The following is a 13,974-nucleotide window of genomic DNA, read 5'->3' as shown; positions in this document are numbered from 1 at the left end:
ATACATCAAGATCGTGTCACCTCAAAACACGAGAGAGAGAGAGAGAGAGAGAGAGATCAAACACATAGCTACTGGTACATATCCTGAGCCCCGAGGGTGAACTACTCCCTCCTCGTCATGGAGAGCGCCGGGATGATGAAGATGGCCACCGGTGAGGGATCCCCCCTCCGGCAGGGTGCCGGAACAGGGCCCCAATTGGTTTTTGGTGGCTACAGAGGCTTGCGACGGTGGAACTCCCGATCTATTATCCTCCTTGATGTTTTAGGGTATATGGAGATATGTAGGCGAAAGAAGTCGATCAGGGGAGCCACGAGGGGCCCACGAGGGTGGGGGCGCGCCCAGGGGAGGTGGGCGCGCCTCCCTACCTCGTGGCTTCCTCGTTGCTTCCCTTATGTGCACTCCAAGTCTCCTAGATTGCTTCCGTTCCAAAAATAACTCTCGCGAAGGTTTCATTCCGTTTGGACTCCGTTTGATATTCCTTTTCTTTGAAACACTGAAATAGGCAAGAAAACAACAATGTGGGCTGGGCCTCCGGTTAATAGGTTAGTCCCAAAAATAATATAAAAGTGTATAATAAAGCCCATAAACATCCAAAACAGATAATATAATAGCATGAATGCTTCATAAATTATAGATACATTGGAGACGTATCAAGGGTCGAACTATAAGAGAGTCCGTGTTCAGGAAGGAAACCTCTGAAGCCTTGATGTATCCTCCAAGTCAAGATAATGAAGATGGCATGTTTATCCCCTGACGTCACTTGATCACGTGTAACCCTAGGTACCCCTGGTGTCTATATAAACTAGAGGGTTTAGTCCGTAGAGGCTAGAATCATCATCCTACTCATCTAGGGTTTAGTTCATCCAATCTCGAGGTAGATCAACTTGGTAACCATCGTATACACACATCAATATAATCAAGCAGGATGTAGGGTTTTACCTCTTCGAGAGGGCCCGAACCTGGGTAAATATCATCTCTGCATTCACTATTACCCATCGACCCAAGATCCACAGCTCAGTACCCCCTGCCCAAGATCCACCGGTTTTAACACCGACAATATGCTCTTTTCTCAGCTTGTTATAGTGAGGGGGAATGCCAAAATGCTTAATAGGAAAATCTCCCAACCCACACCTGCTAATTTGGGAAATTCCCAACATCTCATTGAGATCAACAATAATAGGAGTTGTCACACTTACTAAAATTAATGCGCTCCCTCGAGAGCCAGTAAAAAAACTATACATACTTCAATATTAATAGAATCTACTATATCTAAATAGGAGACTCCCAGTACCTGATTTCTCTTGACATGCAGCCCATACACATCAGCAAGTTGCCAACTCGGCAGAAGGGAAACTAATCGCGCGCCATGTCTTCCTTTTATCCTATCATTGTGATTTCTTGCTGCAGTTGCCTCTGTGTTGGAGAAGGAGAACTCGTTGCCTTCCCCATCTACATGATTTCTTTCACATGTGCCACATGAATCCTTACCAGTGATATCTACCCGCAGTTAAAAACCCACTAATTTCCATCACAGTTTGTTTACCCCCTTCGATTTCTTGTGTTAACCTGGGCCAAACAAATGGACTGGCATCTCGTGACCTTCACTGCTAGGTCATGTACCTATGTCACTACCAAAAAGCTTACCATACAAGAATGTATTGATGTCGGTGTTTACCTGTTCACCTTCTGCGTTTTTTCAATGTTCACGTCCTCCACCACAAACGCACAAAATATTAAGTGTGGAGTCAATAATACAGATGAAACTGATGGAGTAATGAGAGGAGTCATCTACATATTTTACATCGCCATCACATCTGTGTGCCACAAACTCACACATGTCTTCTCCCCTCCTGGCTACCTCCTCCTTGGCAATGACAACAAAGAAAGGCCACTAAAAATCCACCTTCCGTCGTTCCTTTGGACACCTAATTTTATCATCCACAAAAATCACCCAAGAAAACAAGTGTAGGCTACAATACGAAGGAAGAAGAAGGGCAAAAGTGTACGAGGCCGCCGACTGGAGGCAAGAGCAATGTTTGACTCTGATCCCGAGCCCCTATCTATTTGTTTCCTTTGGAATGATCGTTGTTAAGACTTGTATATGTTCCAACTGTGCAGATTTATGCCAGTGGAGAGGAATGAGATCCTATCGGTGATAGAGCTCTGAGTATATATGTTCTATGTTTCGGATCCACATCATGTGATATATGTGCTTTCTGCATGTTGTAAATTGCAATTCAAGAAAAATGGTCTGGTCATGGCAACACTAATGCCCTCTTTCTATTTTTCTCGCAAAACATATGAGCTACTTAGGATGAAAGGGTATGCATGAGGGCTTCAACATAACCAATTAGGTATGCACCTAGAAGTAACAATGAAACTTCCTCTTTTAGTTGTATGAATTGATATTTAATCTTGGTTGCTTCCTTTCTATAAATCTGTATTTACACAAGCTTTTTTCTCATGAAACTACAAAGAATTTGAGTTCGTTCTTCTCTTCCCTTTCCTATTGAATATGCACGTCTCTCTTAAGTATATGTTATGCATGCTGTCTCGTAGCAACGTGCGGGATATTATCTAGTTTTCTATTACCTTCGCGCCAAATTACTTGTCTTAGGTTTTTCTAAAAAAACTTTCTAGAATAAACTAAGACATGTAATTTGGGACGGAGTGCGTATATATTTGTGCTGAATAGGAGTGTATCATATGCAGACTTCAAACTGAAGCCCTAGGGCTAAAAGCCCCACAAAAGACAAGTGGTCATACTTTGCCTAGTATCAATTGAGTATTTTTAGGAAAAGAAAATCAATAACTGAATTAAAGTTGAAAGGGTCATTGGTTCCTAAGCCTAAGCCCCTCGCCAGTTTCAAAATAGCTACTATCTTTCACAGATTGATACCAACAAATTCCTTATGAATCAACACTCTCACCCTCTTCCTTCACATATGACTAAAACCTCTCAGTCGAAGCATTTTCTCTAAAAAGGATCAATACACTTTGCCCCAGGCTTTTCACACGTGTTCTCCTCTTATTTCTGGCGCACCATATGAACAGAACACCGACCACACTCTTTAAAACGAACCTTCCATTAATAAATCTAGTACAAATAGATCCAATAAGGCTACCAATGCATCAACTCAACATGTTAGTATACAAACTTCAACAAAAATCTTAAAAGAGTGTCCACTCAAGATAATTACCGTGTACTTATTAAGAGGCATTGGGCTCTTTGGGAATTAAAGTCAACATGGCAAAACTAAGTCAAAATAGTCCTCCCGGCAAAATAATACTCCCTAAACAAATGTAAGGCGTCTTACATTGTTAATAGATGGAGTAATAAAAGAGACTAAGGAGTTCCATTTTCAAATTATTCGAATAAGGCTATAAAATCATGTTTTGCAAGATTAACTTTGGATAAACAGGAAAAGTAAAAACTGTTAGGTCGAGTGGCTCCTGCAGCAGTAGGATCTACCCAAACACTGACTCGCTAATCTCATCATCAGATAAAGGCCAAATGAGCTTCACATTTTCTTCCACGGACACATCTAACATAAACACCTACGAGAATTACACCATGTGAGCGCCACTTTTGCTAATTTTCATACCATGAAACAAGTTTGGTTTTTACCATGTCAGATAGAGAAATAATAAGGAAAAAAAAGTCGTCCGACAAAAGAATAATAAAAGAGTCTAAAGAGTTTCATTTTCAAAATCTCTGAACAAGGTTATAAAACCATGTTTTACAAGATCCTAGAACTTCTGATAAATAAGAAAGCAAAACCATTGGGTCGAGTGCCCCCGTAACATTAGGATCTATTCACTCCCTAATCTCATTTTCAGAGAAAGTTTTAATGAGCTTCTAACATAAACAACTCTGATAATTACACTACGTGAGCGCCATTCTTGCTAATTTTCCTACCATGGAACAATTTCGCTTTTTACCATGTCAGATAGAGAAATATAATAAGGAAAAAAAGAGCTAAGCTCACACACGAACGCGAGGGCCAGAGACAGAGACAGAGAAGAGAGAGACCTCGACCTCCCCCTCCCCCACATCACTTCCCCCTCTCCCTCCTCGCAGAGCCCACCCCGCCCCTCCCCGACTCGATCTCCGTCGACCGCCGCGGCATCACCGCCCGCCCAGCCGCCCTCCCCCCCGGGGAGGACCTCCTCACCCCCATCCCGATCCCCGATGCGATGCCCTCGCGGCGTGATCGCGTGAGCACGGCACAATGAATCCCAGAGATTCCGACGACGACCGCCCCGGGGCGGCGGCGGGTTCGTCTTCGGCGGCCCCGGAGCAGCAGCAGCAGCAGCAATCGCTGGAGTGGAGGTTCGCGCAGGTCTTCGGCGAGCGCGCGGCGGGCGAGGACGTGCAGGAAGGTACGTCTGCGTGCGCGCAACAACGGGCTCGCGCTTCCCGCCCCCGAGATCCGCTCGATTCGTGGGGCCTCTGAGGCAGGGTCGCGCCGTAGAGCTGTGCTGGTGGACTGTGGGGATCGGGAGGATAGGTCAAGGATCGGTGGTCGTGGGATTGGTGTTATTTGTGCTTACTAGGGGACCGGAGCGTTTGGTCCGTTGGCTCGTAGGAAAATGCGCGCACCAGATATGTTCTGCAGTATTTGTAGAGTCGATGGATGGATATGGTGGCTAGCGTGCTTCTATACTAGCAGGTTCCGCCTTGCCAGAAGGTTTTGGAGCCGCATTCAGTATTGCTCGTTAATATGCTTCCTGCTGGGAACACTTCTTTTTTCATTTGTTAAAAGGCGAATCTTTTGTCGGTCTTAGGTTAGGGCCTTGTCACACAAGGCTTCAGCTGGACTTTGAAGAATTCGGTCACAAAGACAGGTTTTTGATCGTGTGATTTGAGGAATGTAGGAAGGTCCAAGAGGTTGCAGAGCTTGTGAGCACTTGCACTAGATTCACAGTTGTAGGAGATGTGTTGGTTAATGCTTTTCTTGAGGGTTATGATGATTTGGCGGCAACCTGAACTGGATTACGTTAGTGTGTTGATCACGTAAGGGGTGGAGTCTTATGATTATTTAGGATGATTCTAGCATGATTTTGCATTGGCTCATAGTGCCTTTGATCTTTTGTTGGATTTGGATGTAGTATTTGACAGGACATACATGCTTTCCATCTGTGCATGGGAGAAACTGTCCACTGTTAATATTTTATGTCCACTAGTAATCGTGTACGTGCAATGCATGTTAATATTAGGCCATGTATTAATTGCATTGCACAATAATATTTGACAAGATTTAATTGCATGTTAATATGAGGCAGGATATAATTAATTGGTTAGTGCTAGCGTGGATATTGGGTATGCTATTAATTAGGGAGGAGTGTGTGAGGGAGGTCGTGGCTACGTGACTGGGCAGGACGTGTGTGGGACTGTGGCAGAACATGGAATATGAGCCCTTGGATTGGATGGCAGACCACTGAAGCAATATCAACTCTTATATTTAATTAGATGGATTAGATCGTAGGGTGTGGGTTGTTCTGGGTACACTAATTTTTGTTGGCTTTAGATTTAGAAGAATTGGAACTCGCTACTTTTTTGAGTTGTAGATGTAGAGATAGAGATAGAGATGCTGCATTGGTCCGTCTGTCTTGATTTGATCATCCACTTTGACGCAATTAAAGATTTTAATCCTTATGATGGGAACCTTTGATTTAATTTTCTGAAGAAAGCTTGTTCATTTGATTATTAGCTTATCTTATTTGGGATTCGTAGGATACATGCTAAACACTCATAGCCTTGTATTACAATCTAAGGCTACTTTCTTGGTTTATCCATTTGCATTTCAATTGAATACTTGCTTGCGTGTTGATTGGGTATGCTGTTCTGTCTCAGTTGACATCATCTCTGCAATCGAGTTTGATAAATCTGGTGATCATCTTGCCACCGGAGACAGAGGAGGACGTGTTGTTTTATTTGAGAGAACAGATGTTCGGGATGTAAGCACCATGTAGTTGAACTTATAATGCTTTCAGTTTAAATATTTTGCCCTCATGAAGTTAATCTAACAGGAGCATGCTAATCGAAGAGAACTGGAGAGACAGGATGTTCCAATTACTAGACATCCTGAGTTCCGCTATAAAACGGAGTTTCAGAGTCATGAACCTGAGGTATATATCAATCTGGACTGGTTTTTGTAGTCCATAGTTTTCTATCGCCATTTAGGAAGCTGGTGCATGGAAAAGGTTTCCTTACTTAGTCATGGCAGGGAAGATGGAAGCTAATATCCGTGCTGTTTCATTTGTATGAAATTATTGTAGTTTGACTACCTCAAAAGTTTGGAAATAGAGGAGAAGATCAACAAGATCAAGTGGTGCCAGACAGCCAACAATGCACTCTTTCTACTGTCCACAAATGATAAGACGATCAAATACTGGAAGGTATGCCAGGGTGCCTTTTAAGATCTCTTGCGCATGTCAATCTTTTCCTTACTGTTTCATACTATATATATTAAATTATACGTGCTTTGCACATCAGGATTTATATAATAGCAGGGAGAAATGCATTCTCGACATTTTATTTCCTTCCGTACGAATCATATTATTCCGAAAAAGGGTTTCCCCCCGCTTTATGAATAAAGCACCAACACTTACATCCAAGAACCGATACAAACGCACGCCACACAACCCAAGGCAAGAAACAAGAATGCCGGGCACCGACACACAACTTCAACGACTACCAAGAATCAACAGAAATGAGCAAAAAGAACCGCTTGTAGCCGACGGAGACCACCAACAAGATGAGAGATCGTCCGGGAAGAAGTGCAACGGACCACGCCGGACCGAGGGTTCCAAGACGATGCCTCCAAGAAGGGCACGACCACGGACCGTCGCCATCGTCCGATCCAAAGATCAGGTTTTCACCCGGAACACGACGGGAGGAGTGAGAGCACCACGACGGAGCCTACAGGGAGGAACACGACATCCGCGGACGCCGCCACCGTCGACCCGTGTACGGACAGGTAATTGATGAACCCCGGTGCTCCACCCTTCCGCTGCATCCCCGGTCGGCCAACCACCTGCAACCATGCCACCCAAGCGGCCGTGGTTGCACGCCCGCATCCGAGCCGCGCAGTCCGCCTACGACCGAAGCGACTCCCACCGCCAGGGCCGCCGCCCCGCCACCGGACCACCCCGAGAAGCCCCAAAGGTCACGTCTTGGACAAGATCCATGAGCCCAACCACCTCAGAACCGCCGGCGACCACAGCCTCAAGGGGAACCGAGCCCAGATGGCCGGGGGAAGGGGGAGGAGGAGGAGCCCCCGAGGCCGAATGCCCAGATCCGCAAGAGAGCGCCGGCCACCGCCCGCTGCCGAGGAGGAGGGCGCACGGAACCGCCGAGCTGCAACCATGAGAGGCCACCGGGGAGGCCTTCCCGCGCCGAGCGCCGCCGTCCAGCCGCAGGGGCCCGGCTGGACAAGGGCCGCCCACCTCCACCGCTGCCGCGCCGCCCCTCCACCAGAGATCCACGGCGAGAAGGGCCGCCCGCGACCCGGTCGCCCGCGACCCGCAGCGCCAGACGAGGCGCCGGGGCGCTGCTGCGAAGCAGCCGCCGCCGCCACCACCCGCCGGTCTGCACCACCACCATGCCGCCTGTCGCCCGACGCCACGCCGCCGTCGCTGGCCTACTCCAGAGCGCCGCCGCACCGCTACGCCCAGCACGAGCGCAACATCCCCACCGGCGAGATCCGGCCCGCGCCGCACCCCCCCGCGCAAGGAGACGAGATGGCCCGCCGCCGCCGGCGACGACCGGGCTTCGCCCGCTCGTGCCCCTTGGCGGCGGCGAGGGAGGAGAGAGAGAAGGGGAGGGTGGCGGCGGCGGCGCTAGGGTTGCCCCCGAACGCCCGCGGGAGCGTCGCGGGAGGGGAGGGGAGGTATTTCTTATCACGAATCATATTAGATAGGGCCCAACTCTATAGAATCTATATTGTTCTATTGCTTTTTTTTAATCAGATTCTTGGCATGGGAAAAAGATACTTCTAGAATAACATGAGACGATAGTGGGGATTCAATATAAAGGCCACGTGGTAGAATCTTGTGAGATGAAAACTTTATCCAACGGGTGATATTGTTCGGATTTGCTGTCTCTCAACCGTTGGATGGAGCATATCCAATGGCTGATTCAAATTTATTGTGACACTATTTAGTGGTATAGATATGTTGGCAGTCTAGCCCTACCGTAGATGAACTGTATATTTGTTGCAGTAATGTCAATGATTTTTTTTTCTCCTTGTAGGCTTATATGTGTTTGTGTTGATCTGTAATTTTTCATTTGTGGGGATGAGAAAACATAACATTTACATCAACAATGGCTGAAATTCATGAAATTATTGATACTGGTAGGCCCATATGTTCAGGCCTTCTGTTTTACTATTATTGCTGGGCCTTTGCAGCCACAAATGAAGTAGACATTCTGACATTCTTCTATCCGATTAACTAATGAGAACCTTGAATTTGCATTTTTATATTGTGGTCTGTTATCAAGTTTCATCTGTATTGACCTATTGCTTTACTGTCCTTGCAGGTGCAAGAGAAAAAAGTAAAACAAGTTTCAGTTATGGCTTTGGACACTTCCCGAACTGTAGGGGATGGTACCACTAGTCGTGCAACTACCAGTACTTCCGAGCCTCCTCTTCCAAATGGTGGATGTTCAAAGAAGTCTGATAGCCTCAACAGTGATCTCCTATTTCCACCTGGAGGTTACCCATCGCTGCGTTTACCTGTGGTAATTGTACCAAAAGTCTTATCAGCTCTAGTGCATGAAGCTGACACTATAATTGTTTATCAAGCTATTATCGAGTACAACTGACTTCGCTTCCAACCACATGCAGGTTACTAGTCAAGATGTGAACCTTGTTGCTAGATGTCGACGTGTATATGCCCATGCTCATGATTACCATATTAATTCTATTTCGAATAATAGGTTTGTCTTGCCATGGCATTGAGTTTTAGTCTTGTCAACTGATCCCATCTGCATTATTTTTCTATGAGTTTTCATATTTCTCCCCTTTATGTTGGTCTTTTTCTCGCAGAAACAAGATAAGAATACACCATAGCTAGTTACATTTATCTTCTCAAAACTTAATATCTAATTTACTAACCAATTCTTGTAAAATTTAAATGAGTTTCTAAGCAAGTATCATTTATTGATTAAAGTGGATTAATTCATTTGTTGGTGTTGCTACTTGCTACCACAGTACCACTTCCAAGTTTGTAGGTCTCAGCAGGTACTGTGCAATCATTTGCATCTTCTACCAAATGAACATTTAGATAGGCAAATCAGATATAAGTTTTGTGCTTTTAACAAAAGTACTGTTTGTGTCACTCATGTAGTGCCTTTGTAATGTATCATGCATCAGCACAGTAGTACTTACCTAATAAGAATCATGGGAGAGACGTTACCCAATCTGGACCACTCAACATGTATGCATATCTTACACATAATTACAGGATTTGCTCAAAACCTCTTTGAATACCAATTTACATCGTGGTTTGGAACTGTCCGGGTTTGCTCGCAATTCAGCGTAGGGCTCACTTGGAAGTGGTCCCAGTGGGCTGGATGGAGACCACCCAGTATGGTCTTGTTCTTCCTTTTCCTTTTTACATGTTATGCAAGGATCTGCTTTGTACGGAACTCGGAGGTCTCTTGTGTAGCTATATAATATGACACGTGCTAGAGTAGGCAAACTCAATTCTGATTTGTGAACCAGAGAAGTATACCCTAGCATTCTTTATGATTTTTGTATCGCTACAGTGTTATAACATAATTTTCTGAAGCTTGTGTCCTCGTAAATTTTGAATGCTCTGCCAGTGCTGTGATCTGTCATCTGTGGATATTGTGCTCATACATTTTCTGCCTTTTAATTCCAGTGATGGTGAAACTTTTATATCAGCAGATGATCTGCGAGTAAATCTATGGAATATGGAAATAAACAGCCAGAGCTTTAACATTGTTGATGTGAAGCCTACAAACATGGAAGATCTAACAGGTAAATCAACTTAGTCTCCTAATTTCTTTCTGTAGTGCAACATGGTAAATTGACTTGGCGTAAGACTTCTATAGTTTCTTTGCCTTTGTTTATTGTGAAGTCTTGCCATGTTTCTGATCTCACACGATGAAATACTGACTCCACACAGGTGTTACAGTGAATAACTGAATATTCCTTCATTATTAAGTGGGTTTCTTGTTGTACCATGAATCCATGATAGTAACCTGTGCCTCTGTATTCAGTACTTGAGTAAGAATTAGCATCAGAATATTGTCCCTCGTGGCCATGTCATGGTTACCCAGCCTGACTAAGTCTTAAATAAAGTAATTGGTGGGCTGATGAAATATATCATTGCCGCCAAAAGCTATGGATATCATATGACATAGCAGATGAAGGCCATTGTATAATAGTATTTTATTTGGTAATTCATTGTTTTTAGCTCATTGGTTTGCAAAATCTATCCGTATAGTGTGGCAGCTTAGGTTGGTAGGGTTTGAATATTATCAATCTTTGTTCATTTAGATTTGCTTATAGTGCCATGGATGCTGAGCTGATAAAAGTTATTCTTCGTTGGACATCAGTTTTATTGATCTGATTGGCTAATTTCCAGTAGAGTGGAAGCTGTATTTTGAAATTATGCAGTAGAAATCTTCCTATGGGGAATCTAGTGATAGTTGTTCATTAGAGAATTTAGTCAAGTGAGTGAAGTCAGCACTATCCATATCATCACATGCCATTTTTGTTAATCTGTTAATTGATATTTTGCTGTTTATATTAGACAGGAAATTAGTAATGGTTTAGTTCCTTTTCTAGTGAGATCATTTGAACCTCATGGATATTTTTTTCTTCAAAATTACTGCAAGTATTGTTCTTCATGTCTTTGCAATCAATATGCACTGCATGATGTAATTTGTTGAAATTTCAGAGGTGATTACTTGTGCGGAGTTCCACCCCACTCATTGTAATACACTGGCATATAGTAGCTCAAAGGGTTCTATCCGGCTAATCGATCTGCGACAATCTGCATTGTGTGACAACCATTCCAAGATGTTAGTAATTTCTCCTATACCTTTCCCTGCAACATTTTGTCCATCTTTGCTGGACAAACACCAGACGTGACTGGAGGATTGGAATGTGTTCAGTTATATTGCTAAAATCTCACAGCATACTTTATGAGTTAATAAGAACTTGTAAACAGATTTGAGGAACATGAAGCACCCGGAGCAAGATCGTTCTTTACGGAGATAATAGCATCAATTTCAGATGTAAAGTTTTCAAGGGACGGAAGATATCTTCTTAGTCGTGATTATATGACTCTCAAAGTATGTTACTGCCTTCACATACCTTTATCTCAGTGTTCTTATGTAGCTGTTTTGTACTCACAGTTTGGTTCAAATCCATGTGCTAGTTCAGTTTTTACACATTCTAATGTTTTGTCACTGTTCCAAGTCAGAGTACTTTTCCGTTCAATACCATTGCAAGATCAGCTGAGTTGGGAAATACAAGCAATGTGCACTGATATGTGGACCTAGGCCCTACATGTTAGCCTCACCAATATAGTATTTTCCAGATGCATCTTTGTGATCGACTGATGGTACTGAGTAACTTGATAAAATAGAATATGGTTCAGTATTCCCTTTTTCTCGTACACGCATCGAAATGCGTGTTGTTTCGTATTAGGAATATAGTTCAAGAATCAAGATTGAATGCTTGTATTGAAAAATGAAACAAACTCAGCTGTGGTTAATGGTTATGGAAGTAGTTCAGTGGCACCAGCTTGTCTGTAGCACCAGCATGGAGTAGGAACTATTAGTTACCCTAATGGATTATCTTAATAAGTAACTAACAGGAAATAGATTTTCAGACTACTGTTTGTTTCTTTCACTCTAGCCCCATTACGAGAGTTAACTGCTGATGCCTGCTAGTTGGTTGCTTGATATACAAATAAATGTTCGCTAAAACTAGTGAATGTTTAGCAACGTAAAAAATATGGTGCTGCTTCTTTTTGCTAAAATGTTTTAAAGCCTAAGGGTCTGCTTTTAGTCATTGTCCTTTCTATGCATTGAAATTTATGATGTATCATTATTTTTTTGTAGTTGAAGATTAGATCTTTCTTTCAGGATCATGTTTCAACTTCTTGATTTTGTAAATTTACTTCAAACATTAAAACTTCATGTTTAATCTCGTCCTTTTTTCTGTCAGCTATGGGATCTAAACATGGATTCAGGCCCTGTTTCAACCTTCCAGGTCCATGAACATCTAAGACCAAGGGTGAGATTTTGTCAACTGAATGATTTGCAAAGCAGCCATGTGATGTGATGACCGATATATAATCTAGTCACATGATATCACTATTTTCAGCTTTGTGATCTGTATGAGAACGACTCAATATTTGACAAGTTTGAGTGTTGTCTTAGTGGGGATGGACTTCATGTTGCAACTGGCTCTTATGGGTAACCCCTTGTTCTTGTTATTGACTACATGTACAATGTTATTACAGTCCTGTTTGTTAATGCTTATATATTTAAAATGCTTGTGTCTTTAAATGCAGTAATCTATTCCGTGTTTTTGCTTCTACTCCTGGTAGCATGGAGGTGACCACTTTGGAAGCTAGCAGGAATCCGATGAGGTATGCTCGTTGAGCTTGAAATAACCTTTTATCATATATCCTTTTTTTCCTTATCGGGAATTGAACCTGGATTGGATCAAACAAAACTCCTGGCAGGAGGAACTTTACCTTCTCCGTTCTGGAGCTAATAATACTCGGTGTATGATCTTTGTTTGGAAGCAACTCTTACAGATTGCTTCACTTTTCATTGTCATGCCTAGTCATGCAATTACTGTTTTATAATTTGTCTGAATTTTTGTTTCATTGTTGGATTTGGCTACCATGTAGACGTCAGATTGCAAACCCGACCAGACCCACTCGGGGGACGCTGACCTCTATGACCCGTGGTGTGCGAAGAGGTGAGTGTCTTTGTTTGAGCATTGACTCAGTATTTTCTGCAGTTCTTTTTTTTACCTAGTTTAATTGCTGAGACAATTTGTCTACAGGTGGGGAAAATCTAGGTGTTGATGCCAATGGAAACTCATTAGACTTCTCGACGAAGTTACTCCACCTCGCATGGCACCCCACTGAGAATTCCATTGCATGCGCTGCTGCAAATAGCCTGTATATGTATTATGCATAGAAAGTTCTCTAGAGGAAATTTATCGTTCTTGGTTTGCCGCATTGCCCCCCTCAAAAGGCCAGGCCCTTCCGCACTCAACCAGAGGGACAGTGCAGGGCAGTGTCAGATACTACCTCGGAGCCAAAAGAGGCAGCTGATGTCCAATATTGCCTGGTTGCTGTGCTAGCGGACTGCATCCCTGTTGATTCATTAGTAAATGTGTAAATTATATGAAAAGTTTTGGTCTTGTCTTGCTCTCATCACAGCTGTTGTGTTACCCCAAATCCGCAGTCGAGGGAACAGATCAAAAGATAGAAAGTCACATTGTGCTGGTTCCCGTGACAAAGGACGGGACTGGATCTGCTCTGCAAGGCCTTGTCTGATTTGGTTCATTTCTACATGTAATTCAGCATAGACAGGGCTAGTCAGCTGTTTAGAACTTCAATTGTCTGGATGATAGGCGAGTGATACTCGGTGATTGTAGCTATATTTGTTCTATTCATTGGATTGTTGAAATAAGTCAGCAGTATAAGTGTGTTTTTATTTTGTTATCTTTGATTCATTACACGAATTTGTTCGTGGTGCTGAACTGTTATTTTAAACACTTTAGGTACAGAAATCCCCTGAACTCCCCACAGGCCCGTTTGGTACCCGGGTATTGGACAGGCCCAACCCCAGAATTACTCGCCAAAACCTTGTGTGAGAGGAGACACCAGACGGTCGGGGGAGAATTTTACTTGCCGAAACCCTCCAATACTTGGATTATCTAACCATCAGACCAACTGATCTGTTTT

General features: G+C 43.4%; 1 protein-coding gene across 1 annotated transcript; it reads left to right on the top strand.

Annotated features, from left to right (window-relative positions):
* The first annotated feature begins 4,060 nt into the window (after positions 1–4,060).
* Positions 4,061–13,731, top strand: LOC119336550 (serine/threonine protein phosphatase 2A 55 kDa regulatory subunit B alpha isoform-like). Its single transcript, XM_037608595.1, has 14 exons — positions 4,061–4,383; positions 5,858–5,961; positions 6,034–6,132; positions 6,283–6,402; positions 8,546–8,746; positions 8,853–8,944; positions 9,892–10,010; positions 10,936–11,059; positions 11,209–11,332; positions 12,213–12,281; positions 12,372–12,463; positions 12,562–12,639; positions 12,907–12,977; positions 13,065–13,731. Exons 1-14 carry the CDS (start codon positions 4,233–4,235, stop codon positions 13,199–13,201), a joined length of 1,581 nt encoding a protein of 526 aa, XP_037464492.1. The 5' UTR covers positions 4,061–4,232; the 3' UTR covers positions 13,202–13,731.
* The last annotated feature ends 243 nt before the right edge of the window (positions 13,732–13,974 follow it).

The sequence above is a fragment of the Triticum dicoccoides genome, chromosome 7B (genome assembly GCF_002162155.2).
Source record: "Triticum dicoccoides isolate Atlit2015 ecotype Zavitan chromosome 7B, WEW_v2.0, whole genome shotgun sequence".
Classification (NCBI taxonomy): domain Eukaryota; kingdom Viridiplantae; phylum Streptophyta; class Magnoliopsida; order Poales; family Poaceae; genus Triticum; species Triticum dicoccoides.
Note: the sequence above shows the minus strand (reverse complement) of the source record. Positions and strands in the feature narration are given on the sequence as shown.

Coding starts and splice junctions, on each gene's coding strand:
- LOC119336550 (XM_037608595.1), top strand. CDS start 4,233: ATGAATCCCAGAGATTCCGACGACGACCGCCCCGGGGCGGCGGCGGGT. Junction 12,640..12,906: donor GCTAGCAGGAATCCGATGAG/GTATGCTCGTTG, acceptor GCTACCATGTAG/ACGTCAGATTGCAAACCCGA. Junction 12,978..13,064: donor GACCCGTGGTGTGCGAAGAG/GTGAGTGTCTTT, acceptor ATTTGTCTACAG/GTGGGGAAAATCTAGGTGTT.